At 38.7% G+C, this 26564-nt stretch overlaps 2 protein-coding genes and 3 pseudogenes across 4 annotated transcripts; 1 reads left to right on the plus strand and 4 right to left on the minus strand.

The window, feature by feature from the left end:
* The first annotated feature begins 799 nt into the window (after positions 1–799).
* On the plus strand, positions 800–2616 carry LOC132165530 (cytochrome P450 71AU50). Its single transcript, XM_059576140.2, has 2 exons — positions 800–1812; positions 1890–2616. The coding sequence occupies exons 1-2, from the start codon at positions 922–924 to the stop codon at positions 2502–2504; spliced, it is 1506 nt and encodes a 501-aa protein (XP_059432123.2). The 5' UTR covers positions 800–921; the 3' UTR covers positions 2505–2616.
* Positions 2617–3598: 982 nt separating this feature from the next.
* Positions 3599–4587, minus strand: LOC148583149 (cytochrome P450 71AU50 pseudogene; annotated as a pseudogene). The gene is made up of 2 exons (XR_015909445.1): positions 4518–4587; positions 3599–4400 (listed from the first exon to the last, which is right to left on the minus strand). The product of XR_015909445.1 is annotated as a cytochrome P450 71AU50 pseudogene (transcript).
* Positions 4360–5351, minus strand: LOC148583150 (cytochrome P450 71AU50 pseudogene; annotated as a pseudogene).
* A 12533-nt stretch (positions 5352–17884) lies between these two features.
* On the minus strand, positions 17885–19498 carry LOC132166268 (cytochrome P450 71AU50 pseudogene; annotated as a pseudogene). The gene is made up of 2 exons (XR_015909407.1): positions 18567–19498; positions 17885–18531 (listed from the first exon to the last, which is right to left on the minus strand). The product of XR_015909407.1 is annotated as a cytochrome P450 71AU50 pseudogene (transcript).
* A 3810-nt stretch (positions 19499–23308) lies between these two features.
* LOC132166379 (cytochrome P450 71AU50-like) lies at positions 23309–23837 on the minus strand. The gene has a single exon (XM_088511699.1). It carries the CDS (start codon positions 23811–23813, stop codon positions 23328–23330), a length of 486 nt encoding a protein of 161 aa, XP_088367825.1. The 5' UTR covers positions 23814–23837; the 3' UTR covers positions 23309–23327.
* Between the last annotated feature and the right edge of the window lie 2727 nt (positions 23838–26564).

Below are 26564 nucleotides of genomic sequence, written 5' to 3' on the forward strand. Positions count from 1 at the left end.
TATTATATTTGATTTTGTAATTTTTTATTTTTTTTTTTAAAAAACAAAGTATTAAAATTGGCCAATGCTGTCAAAAATTGCTGCACGCTTCACGTGAATTTTTTTTTTTTTTCTTCAAAGCAAAATAAAAAAAAAAAAAAAAGGAGGGAGGAGAACGATGGGGTGGTTCCAGCCACCCCTTGGCCAAAATGAGGTGGCCAGACCACCCCATTTTTGGCCGCCAATCGGACCACCCCCTTGGCCAAAAAAAAAAAAGGGAAGGGGTGTATTTGGGGGTGGCCAGACCACCCCCAAAGGGCTGGGGTAGTTTCGGCTACCCCATACGGCCGGTGTGGGGTGGCCGAAACCACCCCAGCCCCTTGGGGTTGGTACGGCCACCCCCAAATGCAGCTGGTTCTCTTTTTTTTTTTTTTTGGCCAAGGGAGTGGCCGGACCACCCCCTTGGCCATGGGGGTGGTCGAACCACCCCCAGATCGGCCTGGGGGTGGCTCCAGCCACCCCCTTGGCCAAAAATGCGGTGGTCCGACCACCCCATTTTTGGCCAAGGAGGTGGCTGGAACCACCCCATCGTTCTCCTCCCTCTTTCTTTTTTTTTTTTTAATATTTTGCTTTGAAAAAAAAAATTAAAAAAAAAAAATTTCACGTGAAGCGTGCAGCAATTTTTGGCAGCATTGGCCAATTTTAATACTTTGTTTTTTTTAATAAAAAAAAAAAATATTACAAAGTCAAATTTAATACTGTTCATGTTAGATTGTACTGTAGCTAGAACAGTGCCGTTCCAACTATAGTGCGGGGCTTCCCCTTGCCAAACATAGCTAATATGTTCGGCGAAAATGGGTATAAGAAAGAAAGACCAGGGAGCTAGAAAATTAAACAAAAAACACTAGTTCTACCTTCTCTCTTGTTGTATCAGAATCAAACATGACCACCATGGCTTGGACATGGACCATAGCCGCAGGACTGGTGATGCTTGCTTATCTCCTGCGAGAATGGGCATGGAAAAGCAGTAGCAAGAAGAAGAAACTACCTCCTGGTCCAAGAGGGTTCCCTATATTTGGGAACCTTCATATGTTGGGGGAATTACCTCATCGCGATCTTCATCGACTTGCCCAAAAACATGGCCCCATCATGCACTTGCGCCTAGGCTTGATGCCTACTATTATTGTCTCATCGCCTCAAGCTGCTGAGCAGTTCCTTAAAGCACATGACCTGGTGTTTGCTGGTAGACCGCCTCTTGAGGCCGCAAAGCACATCTCTTATGAGCAAAAGAACTTGTCCATGGCTCCATACGGCTCTTATTGGCGCAACATACGGAAGATGTGCACCCTTGAATTGCTTAGCAGTCATAAAATCAGTTCTTTCAAACCCATGAGAAAAGAAGAGCTTGGACTTTTGGTAAAGTTTGTTCAAGAGGCTGCCCGCGATTGTGTTGCTGTTGATCTGAGTGCCAAGGTTTCGTCTCTCAGCGCGGATATGAGTTGCCGTATGGTGTTTGGGAAGAAGTACATGGACAAGGATCTTGATGAGAAGGGATTCAAGGCTGTAATCCATGAAGGCATGCAACTGGGAGCAATTCCTAATCTTGGTGACTATATTCCTTGTATTGCGCGCTTTGATCTTCAGGGGCTGACCCGGCGGATGAAGGCTGTTAGTAAGGTTTTCGATGACTTTTTTGAGAAGATCATCGATGAACATGTCCAATCCAAGGACGAAAATAAGACCAAGGACTTCGTTGATGTCATGTTGAGCTTCATGGGATCTCAAGAATCTGAGTACCGGATTGAACGCTCCAATATCAAAGCCATCATTCTGGTAATTATTCATACAACTGGCATGCATGTTTTGTTTCAAACAGAGTCGTAATTTTTCTGACAGTCTTTTACTTGTAGGACATGCTTGCAGGATCAATGGACACTTCAGCAACAGTAATTGAGTGGGCACTCTCAGAACTAATGAAGAATCCCCAGGTAATGAAGAAAGTTCAAAAGGAGTTGGAAGATGTGGTGGGGTTGGAGAGGATGGTAGAGGAATCGGACTTGGATGGGTTGGAGTACTTGGACATGGTTTTGAAGGAAACCTTCAGGCTCCATCCAATAGCACCATTGTTGCTACCTCATGAGGCCACGGAGGATTGCACGATCAACGGTTTCCACATACCCCACAAGTCTAGAGTGATGATAAATGTATGGGCAATTGGGCGAGACCCAAGTGCTTGGAATGATGCAGAGAAGTTCTTCCCAGAAAGGTTTGTCGGAAGTAATATAGATGTCCGGGGACGTGACTTCCAACTTATCCCATTTGGGTCCGGCAGAAGAGGCTGCCCGGGGATTCAATTGGGTCTCACTGTGGTTCGGCTAGTGGTGGCACAACTTGTACATTGCTTTGATTGGGAGCTTCCTGATAGGATGCAGCCAAATGAGTTGGACATGACAGAGGAATTTGGTGTTACAACTCCAAGAATAAAGCCTCTACTTGCAATTCCTACTTATCGCCTACACAAATGAATTAAATTAGTCTTCTCTTTCTTTCTTGTTTTCTTGCCTAATAAGAGCAGTACAATGCCCGGATTTGTAGTAAACCTGTATTTGGTAATTTTATGCTGCATTCTCTTTATGATGAGTGGAACATTGTTTTTATAGAACACAATTTGAGGATTGTGTTTCTCTTTTTATATATATATATATATATATATATATATATATATAGTTCAATAAGAGAAGGTTATTTATAAAGAGCCCAAGGTCTTGTTCATATACAATGTAAAATTATTTCTCAATATAAAAAGCCACGCAAAAATTGAAACCGAAGTTGAAAATGCAATTGCCAAAAAGGGTATGAAGCTGTGAGAATTTTTTTTCAATTTAGTCCATACAAATGAGATATTTTTTGGACATGTACTTTTATAAATTGGGTTTGGATAAACGGAGAAAAACTTGTCCACGGGGAGGGTAGGAGAGTTGTCGGCATCTTCTACAATCTTATCTCCATTGCCATTGGCCCCTGCCTGATTTCAGGATAGGAGAGTTGTTGGGATTCTAATTTCTCAATCTAGATGATGTGATGAGATGACGGACGATGAAATAAACGGCTCAACAAATTCAAAATTGAAAGATTAAAAAACGAGGAAAAAGAAGAAGCCTTTAATTGCCAATTCAAACTTTGTTTCGTATATAATATTAAACTATTAAATGCTGTAAATTTAAATTATTTAGTCTAAACGGGCCAAAGTCCGCCCTTTATCATTATCAATGCTAGCATATATAATATAGGCATGTAGATGTTGGTGTAGTTTCTTTTTATTTATTTATTTATATAAAATATGAAAATATATACACGTGAAGGTAAAGTGGAGGTGGGGTTTGGGGTAAATTTGGTGTAACAGAAGGCTATAAATAGGCCACGTGTGCTGAAAATACCCAAATTCCTATCAACGTGTCACCCTCATGCCTCTACTTTTCTGAAACTCGGTACTCGAGAACCTGCAGCCTGCAGGGATTTTTAATTGATAAATAAATTCCAAATTGAATTTAAATATGTATGGTCATGGTTCTGATATTACTGGACTGTTCCCTCCTCTTGTGGGGCAGGCTGAGTCATCGAGTCTGAATCTACTATTTTAATTATTATTATATTTTTTTTATAACAATGTTCCACTCATCATAAAGAGAATGCAGCATAAAATTACCAAATACAGGTTTACTACAGATCCGGGCATTGTACGGCTCTTATTAGGCAAGAAAACAAGAAAGAAAGAAAGAAAAGACTAATTTAATTCATTTTTGTAGGCGATAAGTAGGAATTGCAAGTAGATGGTTGGCTCTTGGAGTTGAAAGACCAAACTCCTCTGTCATGTCTAACTCATTTGGCTGCATCTTATCAGGAAACTCCCAATCAAAGCAATGTACAAGTTGTGCCACCACTAGCCCAACCACAGTGAGACCCAATTGCATCCCCGGGCAGCCTCTTCTGCTGGACCCAAATGGGATAACTTGGAAGTCCTGTCCCCGGACGTCTATATTACTTCCGACAAACCTTTCCGGGAAGAAATTCTTTGCATCATTCCAAGCACTTGGGTCTCGCCCAATTGCCCATACGTTTATCATCACTCTAGACTTGTGGGGTATGTGGAAACCGTTGACCGTGCAATCCTCCGTGGCCTCGTGAGGTAGCAACAATGGTGCTATTGGATGTAGCCTGAAGGTTTCCTTCAAGACCATGTCCAAGTACTCCAAGCTATCCAAGTCTAATTTTTCTACCATCCGCTCCAAGTGAAGGACCAACCCCACCACATCTTCCAACTCCTTTTGAACTTTCTTCATTACTCGAGGATGCTTCATTAGTTCTGAGAGTGCCCACTCGATTGCCGTTGCTGCAGTGTCCAATGATCCTGCAAGCATGTCCTGCAACAAAATGACTGTCAGCAAAATTACTACTCTGTTTGAAACAATACATGCATGCAAATTGTATGAATAATTGCCAGAATGATGGCTTTGATATTGGAGCGTTCAATACGGTACTCAGATTCTTGAGATCCCGTGAACCTCAACATGACATCAACGAAGTCCTTGGTCTTATTTTCGTCCTTGGATTGGACATGCTCATCGATGATCTTCTCCAAAAAGTCATCATAGATCTTACTTATAGCCTTCATCCGTCGTGTCAGCCCCTGCAGGTCAAGGGCTGCAATGTAAGGAATATAATCACCAATATTGGGAGTTGCTAATAGTTGCATGCCTTCTTGGATTGCAGCCTTGAATCCCCTCTCATCAAGATCCTTGCCCATGTACTTCTTCCCAAACACCATACGGCAACTCATATCTGCGCTGAGAGATGAAACCTTGGCACTCAGATCAACAGCAGCACAATCGCGAGCAGCCTCTTGAATAAACTTTATCAGAAGGCCGAGCTCTTGTTTTCTCATGGGTTTGAAAGAATTGATTTTATGACTGCTAAGCAATTCGAGGGTGCACATCTTCCGCATGTTGCGCCAATAAGAGCCGTATGGAGAAAAAGACAAGTTCTTTTGCTCATACGTAATGTGCTTTGCGGCCACAAGAGCCGGTCTACTAGCAAACACCGAGTCCTGTGCTTTAAGAAACTGCTCAGCAACCTGAGGCGACGAGACTACAATGGCAGACACCAAGCCTAGGTGCAAGTAGATGATGGGGCCATGTTTTTGGGCTAGTCGATGCAGATCGCGATGAGGTAATTCCCCCAACAAATGAAGGCTCCCAAATATAGGGAACCCTCTTGGACCTGAGGTAGTTTCTTCTTCTTGCTGCTGCTTTTCCATGCCCATTCTAGCAGGAGATAAGCAATTAGCATCACCAGTACTGCGGCTATGGTCCATGTCAAAGCCATGGTGGGCATTAAGGCTGAGCTCTCTGGTGTCTAGCAGGCAGGCTCGGCTGAGTATTTATCCATGACATGAAAATTGCAGACAAAAGCACATGCGAACTATTGTTAAATTCAATGTCTGTAGGAGGCTGCTAAATGGATTGGCAAATTAAAGTCCAAATAGGCGGCTTAAAGCATTCTCAATGGAATAGCCAAATGTTACTTTTATTTAAAATGACTCTTCAAATGATTAAAAAACCCTATATTAGATTAGAAAAAAAAAATGTAAAATAGATATTTGATTGGAAGAGCTAAAAAAAAAAGTTAAATGTAGCAGCACTTTTCAGAAGAACAATTTATTTTTTATTGCTTATTTTACTTGTTTTCTCCTTTTTTTTTTTTTCAAATTTTTTCCTACTTTTTCTCTCACATGTTCTCTCTTTCCCAAAACTTTTCCTATTTTTTCTCTCACATGTTCTATTTTTTCCAAAATTTTTCTCACTTTTAATAATATTTTTATGATATAGATCAAAATATAACTAATCGGATGTAGGAGACCTTTAAAAATTCATTAGTTAAACTAGATAAAGTACGTTTTGAGGAGCTATTTTGCATAAAAATTTGGCTCCTCCATTGGAAATTCTCTTAGAGCATTCCCGATGGAAGAATCAAATTGTACTTTTATCTAAAATGGCTAATGAGATTTGTAAAAAACCTCTACATTGGATTAGCCAAAAAAAATTCTACATGTAGCGGCACTTTTCTCGGGAGCCATTTCATTTTTTTATTGTTTCTCTCACATGTTTTCTCTTTTCCCAAAATTTTCTCCTGCTATTTCTCTTCAACATCTCTCTTTTTCCAAAATTTTCTCCTACTATTTCTCTCTCCACATCTCTTTTTTCCGAAAAATTGAAAAATATGATATTTAGGAAAAATACAATCCTTATAAGTCCAAAAAATAAAAAATAAAAAATAAAAATATTTAAATGATACAGATAAAAATATAACTAATCGGATGTAGGAGACATTTAAAAATTAATTAGCCAAAGAACATATTTCTAAAGTCCATTCAAGGCTTTAGAGTATCCAAATTCATATGTTGATATATCTCAGCCGGAGAAACTACGCTCCTTCAATTCCTAGGGTGCCTAATTTCTAAAATAACGGTCACGACTTGAACAAAGTAAAAACTGGAAAGAGTCATGAAGGTGATAGCCTAAGCGAGCTAACGCCTAAAGATATGGGTGGAAGGAGTTAAGATCATTTCCCGTTCATTTGAATTAGAGAATATCTAGTTAATTATATTTGATGAGTATGTTGTCTCCTTAAAAAGTAAAAAGACAAAAATATCTTATATAATTAACTCGATGTTTTAATTTCTAGTTCAAATGAATTAGAGAGAATCTAGTTCTGAGTAGAAGACAGAGATTCAGAGGCAAAAAGAAAAGATGGACAAAGGCAATACACTTTTGAAAAGGGTCTTTGAGGGGATGCGCAATCGTCACTTCGAAATTTCAAGGCTGCCAACGAATACTTGCATTTAAGAGTGGTAACAGCCAAAAAAAACCCAAGGGTAGGCACGAATCTCAAAGCCCATCAAACATGAAGTTCCTTTTATCGGACTAGGATCCACTAGAATTAGAGGGGAATTCGAGATTCTGGAATTCACGGTCAGGATCTTTTGAAAGAGATCCAACGCCTACCGTGATGCCACGTGTCCCACTAAATAAATAATAATAAAATATTATTTAGCTTTTAAAAAAATAAAAAACAAAATAATAAAAAAATATATAATTTTTTTTATTATTATTATTTGGCCCTTGGGGGTGGCCGAACCACCCCAAAGGGCCACCGTTTGGCTATGGGGCTGGGGTGGCTTCGGCGAAGCTTTTCTCATACAACATGACAATCAATGTCAATATGTTTTGTACGCTCATGAAAGGCAGGGTTAGCTGCTATATGGAGAGCAGCTTTACTATCAAAGTAGAGCAGGGCAGTTTGAGGAGAAACTTGTAAGTCTTGGAGAAGAGTTCTAAGCCGCACAACCTCACAACAAGTAGATGCCATGACCTTGTACTCAGCCTCTGCAGATGACTTGGAAACTATCATCTGTTTCTTTGATTTCCAATAAATTAAGGAATTATCAAGAAAAATACGATACCCTGTCATAGACCTTCTTGTATTGGAGCAACTAACCCAGTCCGAGTCACAAAATGCCTTCATTTGTAAACTAGAATTAACTGGAAAGAACAACCCTTGAGTTGGAGATGCTTTGATGTATCTTAGTACTTTATTAGCTGCTTCGAAATGAGGAACTCTAGGCTTGTCCATAAACTAACGAAGAACGTGAACAACAAATGAAATATCAAGTCTTGTGATGGTGAGATAGAGTAATCTACCAGCAAGCCGTCTGTAGGAAGTAGGATCATCTAAGATAGGACCAGAATCCTTAGAGAACTTCACATTAGGTTCCATTGGGAATTTTGCAGGTTTTAAGGCCAGCATACTAGTATCTTCAAGAATCTCCAAAGCATACTTTGTCTGACAAACAGAGATACCAAGCTCACTTCGAGCTATTTCCAAACCAAGAAAATATTTCAACTGTCCAAGATCTTTGAGCTTAAACCTATCATTAAGCATTTTAATAAACTTTGAAACCTCAACTGGATTATCACTTGCAATTACTATATCATCTACATATACCAGTAATGCAATAAATGAACCCTTCAAATTTGTAGTGAACAAGGTATAATCAGCTTTAGATTGAACAAATCCAAATTCAATCAAAGCAGAAGAAAACTTTGCAAACCACTGCCGGGAAGCTTGCTTTAGACCATAAAGTGATTTGTTGCGCTTACTGGACTCTCCCTTTTTAGAAAAACCAAGAGGTAATGACATGTAAATCTCTTCATCAAGGTTCCCACGAAGGCATTATTCACATCCAATTGGTGAAAATGCCATTTCTTTACAGCTGCAACTGCCAAAAGAGTTCTCACTGTTGTGAGTTTAGCCACAGGAGAAAAGGTTTCATAATAATCTAATCCCTCACATTGGTTGTAACCCTTTGCCACGAATCTTGCTTTACACCTCTCCAAAGTCCCATCAGACTTTAATTTCACCTTGTAAACCCACTTGCATCCAATAGATTGCTTTGAAGCAGGGAGATCAACCACTGTCCAAGTATTATTGAGTTCAAGAGCCTTGATCTCATTATCCATAGCCTCACGCCATTCCTCAAACTTGACAGCTTGATTATATGACTTTGGTTCAACAATAGCAGAAACAGAGAGACTAAAAAGTTTCTGATTAGAAGAAGGCTTGTTATATGAAAGAACTGAAGATAAATCATAAAGAATACCTGAAGCTGGAGAAGCTGCTGTGGGTTCTGATGTGGAGGCAGTAATATGACAGTGATAGTCATGCAAATATCTTGGTTTTTGTTTTACCTTAGAAGACTTTCTAAGTTGCTGATGTGGAATTTCTAAATGTGAACTTGCAGAATCAGAAGTAGATGGTATAACATCAGGCATTTGATCTGAATTAGAATTCAGTGTACTAGGAAAATAATTCTGAAATAGAAGTACTAGACTCCAAATAATTTGGGGATGAAATTGAAATCATAGGATTTGATAAACTGGCTACTGATTCAGGTAAACTATTATCATGAATGGGTAAAGGAATAACTGAATCAGTAAAAGGCAATTTTGAAGCAGGATATTTGATTGCATAAGGAAAGATGATTCCATGGAAAATAACATCTCTTGATACAAACACAGATTTAAGAGTTAAATCATAAAGCTTGTAACATTTAATGCCATATGGATATCCAAGAAATATACAAGGTCTAGCTCTGAGATCAAATTTGTGTCTGTTTCTAAGAAGAGTGTTTGCATAACAAAGACAACCAAACACTCTCAAATGGGAATAAGAAGGAATTGATTTGAATAAGACTTCATAAGGAGATTTATTATGCAGAACAGAAGTAGGAATCCTATTGATTAGATGTACTGTAGTAAGAACACAATCTCCCTAAAATTTTAAAGACAAGTGTGATTGAAATCTAAGAGATCTTGCTACATTTAGAGTATGTTGGTGTTTTCGTTCAACAATTGAGTTTTGTTGTGGTGTTTCTACTCAACTAAGTTGATGAAGAACACCTTTTGATGCATAAAAATCACTCATGCTGAACTCAACACCATTATCTGATCTTAAAGATTTGATTTTAAAATTGAATTGAGTTTCAACCATATTAAAGAAAGTCTAAATATGGTTTCTAGTTTGAGACTTATTTTGCAATAGATGGATCCAAGTAAATCTTGTATGATCATCAACAATAGTTAAAAAATATGAAGATCCACTAATAGATTTCACAGAAAAGGGACCCCAAATGTCACAATGAATTAAATCAAAAGGTTGTTTAGAAACAGATGTACTATGAGGAAAAGATAATCTGTGTTGCTTAGCCAAAGGACAAATGCTACAATGTTTATTTGATTCATGAATAATCTGAGGAATTACAGGGGAAAGCATCTTTAAAGGTAGATCAGAAAGATGACCTAATCTGAAATGCCACAAACTAGCATTTATAGATTCAACAAAGAAACTAGTAGATGCCAAACTAGTTATTGCATTATTAAACTTGGAAGAACTGGAATTGAAATTTACAGAATTCAAAGGCAAAACAGAAACTGGATTTTGCAGCAAATGATACAGAACTCCAGCCTCTTCACCCACACCAATCATTCTCTAACTTGTAAGGTGCTGAATGAAGCAAAATTTTGATAAGAAAATGAAACAACATTGTAAGCTTTTAATCAACTTACTATCAGATATCAAATTGAATGAAAAAGAGGGAATACAAAGCACATCAGTTAATATAAAAGATTCTGAAATCTTAATTGTGCCAATATGAGTTACCGATGCATGTTGTCCATTAGGTAACCTTATTGTTTTTGAAATAATAGAAGTGATTGTTGTAAAAAATTAAATAGAACAGATCATGTGATCTGTAGCTCTAATATCAATGATCCAAAGAGCTTTGACATAATTTGTTAATGCATTCTGTTGAGTTAAAAAAGTAGAAGATGCAAAAACTGAAAGTTTTGTATCTAGGAAAGAAAGTTGAGAGGTGATTGAGAAATTGCCTGCACCTGTCAGATTGGAAGAAGTTTCACCTTGAATGGGATCTGTTGAAACCTGATTGGTGAGTGAAACTTGATTGGCAGAGGATTCAGGTTATGGAGTTAGAGGCTTGAACATGTCCATGAGCTATTGACATTGTTCATAGGTAATTGGCAACTGAGGAGGAGTGTAGTCAGAGACTTGATTGGCAAGATGTGGAGCATTCCTTCCTTTGTTAAACTTGTAACCAGGTAGAAAACCATGGATCCTATAACACCTCTCCATAGTGTGTCCAGGAATGCCACAATGAGAACATATAGGCCTATCCTTACAATTCTGATAAGGTCTATTAGCAGCGAAACGATTTGGAGGGGCAGCCTTTGTAAGTAAGGTAGTAGTATTCTGATTGAAAGGGAAACTTGAAGAAGAAATCAAGTGTTGCCTCTCCACTTGAACAACAAGTGAGAAAACCTTGTTAATAGAAGGAAGTGGATCTATTTGTAGAATCTGACCTTGAACATGTGAATAGCTCTCATTCAATCATATCAGGAATTGATAAACATGCATCTGATGATGATAAGACATGATAGTCTTCCAGGCTCCACACGTGCATGTAGGAGTTGGTTGATGATTTCCTAGCTCATCCCATAAACCTTTCATAGCAGTAAAATCAGAACTCACGAAGCTATTTTCCTGTGACAGAAAGGAAAGAGCCTTCTGAAGCTGAAAATATATGACCCATTGTACTGAGAAAAACGATCCTGAAGATCGTTCCACATGTCAGATGCATCATCAATGTAAATGATGCTAGTGGCAATCTCCTTAGAGACAGAATTTAGTAGCCACGAGAGAACCATGTTATTTGTTGTGACAAATGCAAATTCCAAGATCACCAAAGAAGTAGAAAAGTGCAGAATAGATAAATAACACAACCACACAAGACACCAAAATTTAAGTGGTTCGGCTTAACAAGCCTATATCCACTGGCGGAGACAATCCAGGAGAAATTCACTAACAAAAAGTGGAGTACAAAGAGTAGTACAAACAAAACCAGTCAAACCCAAATGCCCCAATACACTCCATATTCACTCAAAAGAGAATTAGATACAAAAGAGAAAATATTCTCTAAAATTCTCTAAGCTTTTCAGCATTCCAAATGTGAGATCAAAATGAAGAAAAATAGTGTATCTTTTTCTCTCTCTACAGCACAACACAAGTCTCTCTCTCTTGGCAAGCTTCAGCTTTTTCTTCTTCCTCTCTTTCAACTAAAAATTGCTGCATCCCTTCATGACCGAATGGCTTCAACATTTAACAACAAAGCCATTTTGTCAAAGCTTCTAGAAGAAGCTTAATAAAGAAGGGACAAAATGGACGTGTGAGAGAGAGAAGCTTAAGTCAAAAGATATGGGTGTAAAAGTGACCATAATTGTTTGGGGCCCACAGTAAGGTTGAAAAGGAAATGCAAGTCACCTCTTCTAACAAATCTCCACCTTGACTTGAATTTCATCAAGTCTTCAACACAAATCTCCTCAAGACGTCTCCTCTAACACCCCTAAGGGTAATTACAAACGACAAACACCAATCAAGCCCAAGCAATGCTTGAACTTGAGGATCGGAAGTGGCTTCGTCAACATGTCTGCTGGATTTTCCGTCCTAACAATTTTCTTCACTGTGATATCATCTTCTGTCACGACCTCCCGAAGAAAATGATATCTAACATCAATGTGTTTGGTCTTCTCATGATACATTTGATTTTTGGTCAAATGTATTGTGCTTTGGCTATCACAAAATACAATAGTCTCATCCTGCTGCAAACCCAGATCACTAACCAAACCTCTGAGCCAAATTGCTTCTTTCACTGCCTTTGCTGCTGCCATATACTCTGCCTCCGTATTGGACAAAGCAACCGTCGACTGTAAAGTCTCTTTCCAACTAATGGCACACCCCGAGAGAGTGAAAACAAAACCTGTCAGAGATCTTCTCTTATCCAAATCACTAGCATAATCTGAATCAACATAATCAATGACACTGGAACTGATATCACTGCCTCTATCATAGACAAAGCCAACATCTGTAGTACCTCGTAAATAACGGAGTATCCATTTCACTGCCTGCCAGTGAGCCTTGCCCAAATTCGCCATGTAGCGACTAACAACACTGACTGCCTGTGAAATATCTGGACGAGTGCACACCATCGCATACATGATGCTTCCAACTGCACTAGAGTAAGGAACACGCGACATGAACTGCTGCTCCTGCTCACTCTGTGGCGCTAACGCTGCTGAAAGTCTGAAATGAGCTGCAAGTGGAGTACTCACTGGTTTAGAATTATGCATACCAAAGCGTTCAAGTACTTTCTCAATGTACTTTTTCTGTGACAAATACAACTGTCGCGCTTTTCTGTCCCTGTGAATCTCCATACCAAGGATTTTCTTCCCAACACCCAAATCCTTCATTTCAAACTCATCACTCAACATAGTTTTCAATCTCTTAATCTCCAACATGCTTTTAACAGCAATAAGCATGTCATCCACATAGAGTAACAAATAAACAAAAGAACCATCTGGCAATTGCCTGTAATACACACAGCTGTCATAGCTACTTCTTGTGTAACCATGTCCGATCATAAAGCTATCAAAGCGCTTGTACCACTGTCTTGGAGATTGTTTTAAACCATACAACGACCTCCTCAACTGACAAACATGATCTTCTTTACCTCCAACAATAAACCCTTCTGGCTGATGCATGTAAATGGTTTCCTCAAGCTCACCATCCAGAAATGCAGTTTTCACATCAAGTTGCTCAAGTTCCAAATCATTTAGAGCAACCATGGCAAGCAAAACACGAATAGAACTATGTTTCACAACAGGAGAGAAAACTTCATTGAAGTCTATACCTTTTCTTTAATTATAGCCCTTTGTTACCAAACGTGCCTTGAACCTTGCATCTTCAAAACCTGGGATCCCTTCCTTTTTCTTGAAGATCCATTTCCAACCAACAGTTTTAGTGCCTTTAGGCAATTTCACCAATTCCCATGTTTGGTTCTTATGAAGAGACTCAATCTCCTCATTCATGGCAATAACCCATTGACCAGACTTACTACTTGTGACAGCTTCTGAGTGAGTGGAAGGCTCCTGGACTGTAGTGTCCTTTGCCACAGTAAGTGCATATGTTACCAAATCTGCATAGCCATATCTCTGAGGTGGCCTAATCTGCCTGCTTTGTCTACCAGCCGCAATACTGGTCTCTTGCTTTTCTTGTGGATCATCATCATCAGAACTAGAATCATGAACATCTGTAACAGGCTGATCTTGAGTGTTATCTCGCACCCTCTATGAAGCCTTCACTTAAAGTTCCACCTCCTTGCTAGAACCCTGCTCCTTTCTTGCAGAAACAATAGACTCCTTTCTCGGGTGAAGCATGGCAGATTCATCAAATACAACATCTCTACTGACTATAAACTTAGGTGATTTAGGATCAAAACACCACAATCTATATCCCTTCACCCCATCTGCATAGCCTAGAAATATACATTTCTTTGACCTAGGCTCAAGCTTGCCATCATTCACATGATGATAAGTAGGACAACCAAAAGTTTTTAAAAATGAATAATCAGTAGGAGTACCAGACCATACCTCATAAGGAGTTTTACAATCAATGGCTGTTAATGGAGAACAGTTGACCAAATAGCAAGCCGTATTGACTACCTCAGCCCAAAAATCTCTAGACAAAGCCGGCATTTGAAAGTAAGCAATGCGATCTCTCCAAGAGAGTCCTGTTCATCCACTCAGCGACCCCATTTTGTTGTGGAGTATGACTAACTGTGCGATGTCTAGCGATGCCTTCATTCTTGTAGAATTTATTACATTCACCACCACAAAATTCCATTCCGTTGTCTGTTCTGAGTCGCTTGATTTTCTTCCCAGTCTGATTCTCAATTAATGTCTTCCATTGCTTGAAAGTGACAAACACATCACTTTTCTTCTTCAAAAAATACACCAAGACTTTTCTCGAATAATCATCAATAAATGTAACAAAGTATCGAGCACCACCCTTTGATGGAACCTGAGAGGGACTCCATAGATCTGAATTGGATATAATTCAATGTACCACTTGTTTTGTGGATACCTGTACTGAACTTGACTCTGCACTGTTTCCCGAACACACAATGCTCACAAAAGTCAAGAGATCTTGTTTTCTGGTCACAAAGCAAACCCCGTTTGCTCAAGATTGTCATACCCCTCTCACTCATATGACCCAACCGCATATGCCATAACCGAGTCGTGTCTGAATCTGGATCATCTGAAGAAGACACAGCAGCTGAACCTGTTACCGTACTACCCTGAAGAAAGAAGAGGCCATCAACCTTGTTACCTTTCATTATAACCAATGAGTCTTTGCTAACCCGAATGACTCCACCTTCACCAGAATACTTGTATCCAAGGGAGTCAAAAGTACCCAATGAAATAAGATTTTTCTTCAAATCTGGTATACGTCGAACATTCGTCAAAGTCCTCACAATCCCATCATGCATCATAATTCTGATTGTACCAATACCAACAATCTTGCATGCGACATTATTTCCCATCAAGACTGAACCATCATTGACTGAATCATAGTTAGTAAACCAATCCCTTTTAGGGGACATATGAAATGTACAACCAGTATCAAGGACCCACTTGTCGTTAGAACAATCATTAGAAACGGTAACTACAAGGACAAGGTCTAAGCCCTTAGAATTTCCTTCGACAACACCAGCCACAGAAGAGGAACTTTGCTTGTCACCTTCCTCTTTATTTTTCAACTTCGGATACTCGGATTTATAATGCCCGTACTTTTTACAGTAGTAACACTTCACTTTCTTCTTTGACCTGGACTGTGATCGGCCTCTTGATTTACCTTTACTCGAATCCCTCTCACTGGATCGACCTCTAAAATTAAAAGAATTTTCTGAACGACCCTTAACAAATAAACCCTCTGCCTGATTATCACTACCTTTACTATTCAATCTTGTCCTCAACTCCATAGAATTCAAAGCAGATTTAACATCAGCTAAGGAGATAGTATCTCTACCGTACAACATTGAATTAACAAAATTATCAAAGGCATTCGGTAGTGAACACAACAAAATCAGGGCTTGATCCTCATCATCTACTTTAATATCAATATTTTTCAGATCCAAAATAATTCTATTAAAGTCATCAAGATGATCACAAAGAGGCATACCTTCTTTCATCTTGAGGGTATTTAACCGTTGTTTCAAATACAATCGGTTAGTGAGGGATTTCGTCATGTACAAGCTCTCCAGCTTCTTCCAAAGTCCAGCGGCTGTTTCTTCATTGGCAACTTCTCTTAAAACTCCATCTGAAAGAGACAACAAAATTGCACTGTGGGCTTTTTCTTCAAGTTCCTTCGTTTCCTCCGTTGATGATGTTGATGGCACCTCGCCATCCAAAATCTTCGCCAAGCCTTGTTGTCGTAACAAAGCTCGCATCTTGATGCGCCAAAGGCTGAAACTATTCTGACCATCAAACTTCTCCACTTTAAATTTTGCAGTAGCCATCCCACAAAATAAATATCTGAGCTCTGATACCAGTTTGTTGTGACAAATGCAAATTCCAATATCACCAAAGAAGTAGAAAAGTGCAGAATAGAAAAATAACACAACCACACAAGACACCAAGATTTAAGTGGTTCGGCTTAACAAGTCTACATCCACTGGCGGAGACGATCCAGGAGAAATTCACTAACAAAAAGTGGAGTACAAAGAGTAGTACAAACAAAACCACTAAAACCCAAAAGCCCCAATACACCCCAATCTCACTCAAAAGAGAATTAGATACAAAAGAGAAAATATTCTCTAAAATTCTCTAAGCTTTTCAACATTCCAAATGTGAGATCAAAATGAAGAAAAATAGTGTATCTTCTTCTCTCTCTACAGCACAACACAAGTCTCTCTCTCTCTCTCGGGAAGCTTCAGCTTTTTCTTCTTCTTCTCTTTCAACTAAAAATTGCTGCATCCCTTCATGACCGAATGGCTTCAACATTTAACAACAAAGCCATTTTGTCAAAGCTTCTAGAAGAAGCTTAATAAAGAAGGGACAAAATGGACGTGTGAGAGAGAGAAGCTTAAGTCAAAAGATATGGGTGTAAAAGTGACGATAATTGTTTGGGGCCCACGGTAAGGTTGAAGAGGAAATGCAAGTCACCTCTTCTAACATTATTGCACCTGGTCCATGCCAAACCAGTGGAATTAGTAAGATTGGAAGGCTTAGACAAAGTGCTATTAACAAAATCAAGCTTGTTTTTGGCTGATAGAACCATCATCATCGCCCTCTTCCATGAATTATAGTTATCACCGTTGAGCTATTGAGAAACAATCATGGCGCATGGACTGTTGCCATGATTGAGAAAGAAAGGATTAGAAGAATCCATTTCTGTGGAGGTAGCAACAGTAGTGAAAGTTTCTGTGGCTTTTTCAGGAATTGTCATTGAAGGAATGAAGGAAGATATTATGAAGATAGGAAGAAAAGAATGAAGAAGATGCGGAAAATTCAAAGAGAAAGCTCTGATACCCCCATGGCCAAATGGTGGCCCTTGGGGGTGGCCACCCCCAAGGGCCAAATAATAATAATAAAAAATATATATTTTTTTTTATTATTTTGTTTTTTATTTATTTTTAAAAAAAAGTTAAATCATATTTTATTGTTATTTATTTAGTGGGACACGTGGAATGACGGTAAGCGTTGGATCTCTTTCGAGAGATCCTGACCATGAATTTCAGAATCTCGAATTCTCTCATAATTCCAGGGGATCATGGTCCCCTTTTATCCCACCAGACACGTTCATTAAAGGAATTTGGAATTAGTTGTTGAGAATTATGCCAACAAAATCCACGTGGCCCATTAGATTTATTTGTAGAGGCCGAAAAACCGATCCATGAGCCCGGTCCTATTTTACGTACCCACATAGCATAGAATCCATTCCCAAACCAATGAAATTTAGGCCATCATAGGGGGTACTAACACGTAAAGTTGGAGTCATGAAAACAGTTGTATTGAAACCTCTATAAAAGATAAATTTGAACCAGAAGAAACGGATTTTTGACCCTAATCTCAAAACTGATACTTAGTGCTTTCAATTTTTCTTTACAAACAAAACATTAATTTAAGCATCTTTCACCAATAAGCTCTTATGCTTTCGTCCTTTCACCGGTAGGCTCTTATGCTTAAGTCCTTTCTATTTTGCAAGTGCAGATTGAACTCGTATTGGGCCTTAGAAAACTGTTGTAGCAATTTTGTATAAACCCAAGACTACCACTTCCTAATAACAAGTAATACAAACTATCGCCTCGCAAACAGGGGAACTATATATTTGTTTTTATTCATGAAGGAGTTTGACAAATTTACATAAGCTTAGACATGAAAACAAGAAAGAAAGAAAGAAGACTAGTTTCATTCATTTGCTTAGGCGATAAATAGGAATTGCAAGTAGATGCTTTGCTCTTGGAGTTGTAAGACCAAACTCCTCAGTCATGTCCAACTCATTTGGCAGCATGTTATTAGGAAGCTCTCAATCAAAGCAATGGACAAGCTGTGCCACCACTAGCCGAACCACAGTGAGACCCAATTGCATCCCCGGGCACCCTCTTCTGCCGGACCCAAATGGGATAAGTTGGAAGCCCCGTCCCCGGACGTCTATATTACTTCCGACAAACCTTTCCGGGAAGAACTTCTCTGCATCACTCCAAACACTTGGGTCTCGCCCAATTGCCCATACGTTTATAATCACTCTGGATTTTCGGGGTATGTAGAAACCATTAACAGTGCTGTCCTCCAGGGCCTCATGAGGTAGCAACAATGGCGCTATTGGATGTAGCCTGAAGGTTTCCTTCAAGACCATGTCCAAGTACTCCAAGCTATCCAAGTCTGATTCTTCTACCATCCGCTCCAACCCCACCACATCTTCCAACTCCTTTTGAACTTTCTTCATTACCCGAGGATGCTTCATTAGTTCTGAGAGTGCCCACTCGATTGCCGTTGCTGAAGTGTCCATTGATCCAGCAAGCATGTCCTGCAATGAAGCATGCAAGGTGTATGAATAATTACCAGAATGATGGCTTTGATATTGGAGCGTTCAATACGGTACTCAGATTCTTGAGATCCCATGAAGCTCAACATGACATCAACAATGTCCTTGGTCTTATTTTGGTCCTTGGAATGGACATGCTCATCGATGATCTTCTCAAAAAAGTCATCGAAAACCTTACTAACAGCCTTCATCCGCCGTGTCAGCCCCTGAAGATCAAGGGGCGCAATGTAAGCAATATAATCTCCAAGGTTAAAAGTTCCTCCCAGGTGTACGCCTTCTTGGATTACAGCCTTGAATCCCCTCTCATCAAGATCCTTGTCCGCGTACTTCTTCCCAAACACCATACGGCAACTCATATCCACGCTGATAGACGAAACCTTGGCACTTAGATCAACAGCAACACAATCACCGGCAGCCTCTTGAACAAACTTTACCAAAAGGCAAAGCTCTTCTTTCTCATGGATTTGAAAGAACTGATTTTATGATTGCTAAGCAATTCAAGGGTGCACATCTTACGTATGTTGCGCCAATAAGAGCCATATGGAGCAAAGGACAAGTTCCTCTGGTCATAAGAGATGTGCTTTGCGGCCTCAAGAGCCGGTCTACTAGCAAACACCAGATCATGTGCTTTAAGGAACTGCTCAGCAGCCTGAGGTGATGAGACAACCATGGCAGGCACCAAGCCTAGGCGCAAGTACATGATGGGGCCATGTTTTTGGGCTAGTTGATGAAGATCGCGATGAGGTAATTCCCCCAACATATGAAGGTTTCCAAAGAGAGGGAACCCTCTTGGACCAGGAGGTAATTTCTTCTTCTTGTGACTGGTTTTCCATGCCCATTGTCGCAGCAGATAAGCAACCGTTACCAGTACTACGACTATGGTCCATGTCCAAGTAGGGCTGTTAAGTGAGCGAAGCGTTTCGCGAGCAAGCTCGGGCTCGGCTCGCATAAGCTCGGCTCGTGCTCGACTCGAATATTAAATGAAGCACTTCATGAACACAAATCCTGGCTCTAATATTAAACGAAGCAAGCTCGGCTAAGCTCGTGAACAGCTCGTATAAGCTCGAATGTGTATATATATATAAACTAAGTAATAGATAATTAATTATAACTCTCATAATTATTAAAACCTTAAAATTGCATTTATATTTAAGCGTTAGAGAATGAAAAATTCTAGACCTTTCGTGATGAAAGAGAGAGAGAGCAATCATTAAAAAAACCTTGATTCAATTAGAACAGATTCAAACGAAAGGAAAAAGAATCAAGCAGAAACTATTGAGGGAGATTACGAAAGGTATAAACTATTGATGAATCAAACAGACTCAAACACTATCACAACATGTCTGGTGAGTGAGAGTGAGAGAGTGTGAAATGAGAGTTCAGGTGGAAGATCCGTTGTGACTGGTGAGGAGGATTGAGAGAGAGACGTTAAAAAAATATTTTTTTGTAGGGGGCGTTGTCCCAATGTAGTCTGAATGCAACCTGTTAACTTGTCCCACATTATGAAGAAAACATCAATCTCCAAGTTTACTTATCTATAAAATTATGCATATCCTCTTTCTTTGAAACCAAATGCCTTACTGTATTGACTCAGGCTCCATACTCGACTAGCCAGGCTAAGCAAATACTTATATGTAAACTAACTTCTTAAGCCATTTAAGAGTACTTGAAGTTAAAAAAAAAATTTAAAACAAAAACATTAAATATAAGAGCCAGCTCGTGAGCTGGCTCGGCTCGACTTATTATTAGCTCGAGCTCGATTTTTTTGGCTCGCCCTTGAGCTCGACTCGAGCTCGAGCTCGAGTAATATTTAAACGAGCCAAGCTTGAACAAGGGAAGCTCGCTCAAGCTCGGCTCGTTTACACCCCTATGTCCAAGCCATGGCTGAGCTCATCAGTGGGTGCACGTCTAATATTGAAGTGCAAGTGCAAGAACAGAGAGTATTTATGAATTATCCATGGCATGGAATTTGCAGGCAAAGGAAAAGAACAAAACATCTTTTGTTAAATCCGATGTCTTGGAATTAAGGGTGATAAATGGATTAATGGGAAATGTCGAAAAAGGCGGCAAACAGCATATATATCCACCTCTCTAGCTTGATATTTTTAGATAGTATATATGAACGTAAATCTTGGTTAAAATTTACCCACATTGGCTAAAGATGTTATCCAGCTCACTCAGTCTCGGTGAATACAAAAAAGTGAAAAACGATTTAAAAAAATTATGAGAAAAATGTAAAAAAGTCCCTTCAACTCACCGTCGGTTTTAAAAAAGTCCCATAATGTTTAAATTATCACAGCGCGTAAGAAATGCAGTCTTTTTATAATATTTCTATAATACTCTTATTGTTAAAAAAACTAAAATAAAAAATTAATTTCTTTCTTAAAAAATGAAATTAATTTTTATTTTAATATATTTATATTTTTTTTATTAAAAATAACATGTGTCACCATTTTATTTGCATTGACGTGACATCTGAACACAATTTGTCAAATGTTTTAGTGTAATTTGATTCTAAGGACTAAATTATTATTATTATTTTTTTACATATCCTATGAACTTCTGATTTTACTTTCATACAGTATGGAGCGATTTGTAATTTAGGTAAACCACAGGGTTTGATTTTGTGTTTATCCCTATTTTTTATACCGTACAAGCGATTTGTAATTTAGGCCAACTAAAGTGATTAATTTTTTATTTATTCCAAAAAAAACTTTTTTTATTTTTTATTTTTTTTATTTATCCTCACCTTGGGTTTTTTTTTTTTTTTTGGTCTAAAAAATAGCTTAGTTTAGTATTTATTATAATTTTTAAAAGAATAAGGGTATTATAGGAATATAATAAAAAATGTGACATTTTTGACACACTTTGGTAGTTTAATGGACCACTTTAGCACATTTTAAACAGCATGTGGATCTTTTTTTTTTCTTTTTTTTTTTTTTTCAGTTAAAATGGAGAGCAAAATTGTTAAGTTGAACATGAATACTTTAATTGATTATAGCTTTGTGACACTCAATGGCAAAAAGGACCAGGACTCCCCATAATTCCGCTTATCATGTTCTTTGTCATTTAGGCAGGAATGTGTTAAAGGAGTTTTTCATGCTTGAATAGGGAAATTCTACCTCCTGAGCAAGGGCCCGGGCAAGGGCCTTGCTTGGGCACAAGGCTCCCTTTCTTGACCACCTATAATTTTTCTTGTTCCCTCTTCTTTGGATAGGAGAATAGATATTAAAATTTAGTTGACTTGTTCGAACGATATTTGAACAAGTAATCTTGAGGGAGTACCTACAATTCTTACCCTTTAGGCCCATTCTGAGTAGTTTCCACTAGGCACGTACTACCATGATCACCGAATCCCTGTCCAAATATTATCAGGGATAAATCTATGTCTTAACAAAATTCAAATTGTGCACGAATTGTTGGTAGGAATGTAGTTTTACTTTTCTAGGTCATAGTTAGTGATTTACGTGGGAGAAGAAAGGGATAAAAGTCTGTAAATTATATCACGTACCTTTCATTGTGCTTTTGCCTCTTTTTTTATACTCTGCAAGAGATTCTTCTGGAGTTGTGGCCACTAACGAGGCAGCCCTCTCTCTTTCTCTAAGATGTTGAGGGTACGACTTCTACTAGAAGCTCGGGCCATTATTGCGTCGCTCGTCCTTTTGTGTGAGCAATGTTACAGGAGGGGGGAAGAATGCCACCTCCACGGAGAGAACTGGAACAAGCAGGTGGCCGGCCTGCCCTTTATGCTAAGGGCTTGTTTGAGAAGCCTAAATGTGTTTTTAACACGCATAAAGTTCGTTTTTTTTTTTTTTTTTTTTTTTTTTTTTTTTTTAAATTAAAAAAAAAACAAAAACAAAAATAAAAAACAAAATACTCGATTGGTAAAAAAATTAAAAGCGCTTTTAAGGATCTAAATAGCCTAAAAATGGCTTAAACGCATTTTTCGCAAAAGCTTAAAAATAAAGCTTTTGTCCAAAAGTGTTTTTTTTTTTTTTTTTAAATAAAAGTTCTAATTCTAAAACGTAATCCCAAATAGGCTCTAAGGCATGCTCTAATTATTCCTAGAGCCTCCATGGGCCTTGGGCCAGTTACCCTGATCCCTACGGGGTCCTTTAATTCCCTTAGTTGGACCGTATGGTTCAACCTGGGAAATTCTTCTCTATCTTATTTTTATGTTGGTGAATAGGGCCTGACACGGCCCTGCTCTAATTATTCCTCAAGCCTCCATGGGCCTTGGGTTGGTTATTTCGGCCCCTCCAAGTACAATGAGTTATGTCGCGACCCATCATATAATTTAATCGTTGATGAGAAGCTACTATATCAATAAAAATGACAACTAGCTCTAGAATAGCAATCACGATTTGGACAAAGTAAACGAGGAAAGAGTCATGAAGATTATAGCCTAAGCGAGCTAGAGGTATGGATAGAAAAATTTACAAACTGACGTGGCAGACCTTGAGTAACAGACAATGGAGAGAAAATTGCATTTTTTTAATTCAAAAATCCTTGTTATGTCAGTTTGAAAATTTTTCTGAATTTATTTGTTTGACTTTTTAATACTTCTCAATTTAAAAAACCGATCCATGAGCCCAGTCCTATTTTATGTACCCACATAGCATGGAATCCATTCCCAAACCAATGAAATTTAGGCCATCATAGGGGGTAGTAACACGTAAAAGTTGGAGCCATGAAATCGGTTGTATTGGAGCCTCTATAAAAGGTGAATCCAAACCAGATAAATTTAGACAAGAAAACAAGAAATAACACTATAGTTTTCATTTGCGTAGGCGATAAGTTGGAATTGCAAGTAGATGGTTGGCTCTTGGAGTTGTAAGACCAAACTCCTCTGTCATGTCTAACTCATTTGGCTGCATCTTATCAGGAAGCTCCCAATCAAAGCAGTGGACTAGTTGTGCAACTACTAACCGAACCACGGTTAGACCCAATTGCATCCCTGGGCAGCCTCTTCTACCGGAGCCAAATGGGATAAGTTGGAAGTCCCGTCCCCGGACGTCTATATTACTTCCGACAAACCTTTCCGGGAAGAACTTCTCTGCATCACTCCAAACCCTTGGGTCCCGCCCAATTGCCCAGACGTTTATCGTCACTCTAGACTTGTGGGGTATGTGGAAACCATTGATTGTGCAGTCCTCCGTGGCCACGTGAGGTAGCAACAATGGTGCTATTGGATGTAGCCTGAAGGTTTCCTTCAAAACCATGTCCAAGTACTCCAAGCTATCCAAGTCCGATTCCTCCACCATCCTCTCCAACCCCACCACATCAAAAGGCCGAGCTCTTCTTTTCTCATGTGTTTGAAAGAATTGATTTTACGACTGCTAAGCAATTCAAGAGTGCACATCTTACGTATGTTGCGCCAATAAGAGCCATATGGAGACAGGGACAAGTTCGTTTGCTCATAAGAGATGTGCTTTGCGGCCTCAAGAAGCGGTCTACTAGCAAACACCAGGTCATGTGCTTTAAGGAACTGCTCAGCAGCCTGAGGCGATGAGACAACAATGGCAGGCACCAAGCCTAGGCGCAAGTACATGATGGGGGCCATGTTTTTGGGCAAGTTGATGCAGATCGCGATGAGGTAATTCCCCTAACATGTGAAGGTTCCCAAAAAAAGGGAACCCTCTTGGACCAGGAGGTAATTTGTTCTTCTTGCTGCCGCTTTTCCATGCCCATTCTCGCAGGAGATAAGCAAGCATCACCAGTACTGCGGTTATGGTCCATGTCCAAGCCATGGCTGAGCTCATCAGTGGGTGTACGTCTAATATTGAAGTGCAAGTGCAAGAACAGAGAGTATTTATGAATTCTCCACGGCATGGAATTTGCAGGCAAAGGAAAAGAACAAACCAACTTTTGCTAATTTCAGTGTCTTGGAAGGGTGGTAAATGGATCGGCAAAAGCACCCAAAAAGGCGGCTAAGAGCATATACACCTTAGAGCCCGTTTAGGACTACATTTTTAAATAAATAATTTGCATTTTTAAATTAAATTGCAATTTTGCAGTGTTTGAGATTGCAATTTTTAAAACGCAAATTTTAAAATCGTGAAAAAATTTTGTGCGATTTGAACATGTTTTACCAAATACTTGTGCGATTTTAAAAAGTGACAATTTCAAAAACGTAATTTTTAAAATCGCTGTTATTGAAATCGCACTCTCAAATATAAATGTTAAAACAATTTAAAAAAAAAATATATTTATTCTGTCATTCTCCATCTTTTTTTTTGGTTCTTACCCAGTTTAAAGAAATCATTGAGAAATAATGACTAAAATGAAAAGTGAGACGCGAAACAAAGTCATTTTTTAGTTAAAATGAGAAGAAATTTGTTAAGCGGGCTGTGCATAGTCTAATAGATTAGAGCTTTGTGACACTCAATGTCAAAACGGACTGGGATTCCCCATAATTCTGCTTATTATTCATGTTCTTTTTTATTCAGGTACGAGTCTATTAAGGAGGTTTTCATGCTTGAATAGAGAAATTCTATCTCCCGAGCGAAGAGTTCACTCGGGCAAGGGAATCCAATGGCCCGTTTCTTGACCCCCCTATAATTTTTCTTGTTCTTTTTTTTTTTTTGGACAAGAGAATAGACATTAAAATTTGGTTATGCTGTTCAGGCATATATTTGAACAAGTAAGTAGTATTGAGAGAACGCCTACGGTTCTTATCGTTTAAGCTCCTCCTGCATGTGTAGTTTCAAACGGACAAATACTACTAAGGTCACGTCCAAGTAAAATAGCAAAAAAAAAAAAAAAAAAAAAAAATCATTCTCATCATTCGTAGGAATAAGACAATTGTGTTGAACCGAATCTATGTGGGATCGATCTATGTGTCAACAAAAATCAAATTGTGCACGAATTGTAAGTAGGAAGGTACATCTAGTGTTTTTCTTTTTTACTTTTCTTGGTCATAGTCTTTGTTCAAATATGGTGACCGATCAATTTTGGGTGAAATGCTTATCCAGCCTGCCGGTGCCGACGGAGCATCTATAGGCCGATCGATAGGCATACTACTGATACCGGTGGGGAGAAAGTTTGAAGCTCATATAAATGAAGGTGAAAATATATATGTAGATGAAAGTAGTAGAGCAGGATTATATATATCATTTATTAAAGTTTTCAGTGAGCAACCGTTTTGTAAAACAAAATATATGTTAAAGACAAAAAGTGAGTGCCATATATTTCGTATTCTCTGAGTCACTCAGCCAACAAGTTAAATATACCAAATAATTGCACTTCTCTTGACAAATAAAATACCTCATAAATAAAATACCCATTGATAAAGCGGGATCCACCGTCTTTGCTGGTTTTAGAGACTTTGGTGTTGAGGGCTCGGAGATGGGTGAGGTTTCGGTGGTGAGTGGTGGGCATAGGTCGGAGGTGGGTGAGGTTTCGGTGGTGAGTAGTGGGCGTTGGGTTAGAATTAATGGAAAAGTTCATGAGATTAATTTGAATTAAAGATACAGTGTTTTCCTCTCTATTGTATTTCATGTTTTTCCTTAATGTGTTGAATTTCCCTTTCATTTTTTTTTTCATTTTTTTTTTCTAATCAAATTGGGCAATGAAAATGGGTGGGTTCCCCTACAATAAACCAAAAAACGAAAAATAACATTGCAAGTAAGAACCAAAGTAGAAAATAGGCCAAATAAATGGTCCAGTCCTTTCCAAGGAACCACATAAAACGGTTATAAAAGCAAAAGAAGCACACAAAGAGTGACAAACCTCAAGAAGTTCACAAATCCTAATTACAAGTATAAGAACCTCAAGAGATCTAAACCCATCTACGTACACCCCAAGCACGGAACAGCATCATCCACCCAAAGGAAGTCGATACAGGAAAGGCACTTATAACATCTGAATCTGGAACCTAAGAGAACGGAGTACCGTTTTTGGAAGCACTAGTCTCCACTACAAAAATAAACCCTAAGAATAGAGAGAGACTAAAACCCACAAAACCCAAACAAAGCAACAAAAAATACATGGAAACAAAGGGAAAAGCAAAAACA

The sequence above is a fragment of the Corylus avellana genome, chromosome 11 (assembly GCF_965113065.1).
Source record: "Corylus avellana chromosome 11, dhCorAvel1.hap1.2, whole genome shotgun sequence".
Lineage (NCBI taxonomy): Eukaryota > Viridiplantae > Streptophyta > Magnoliopsida > Fagales > Betulaceae > Corylus > Corylus avellana.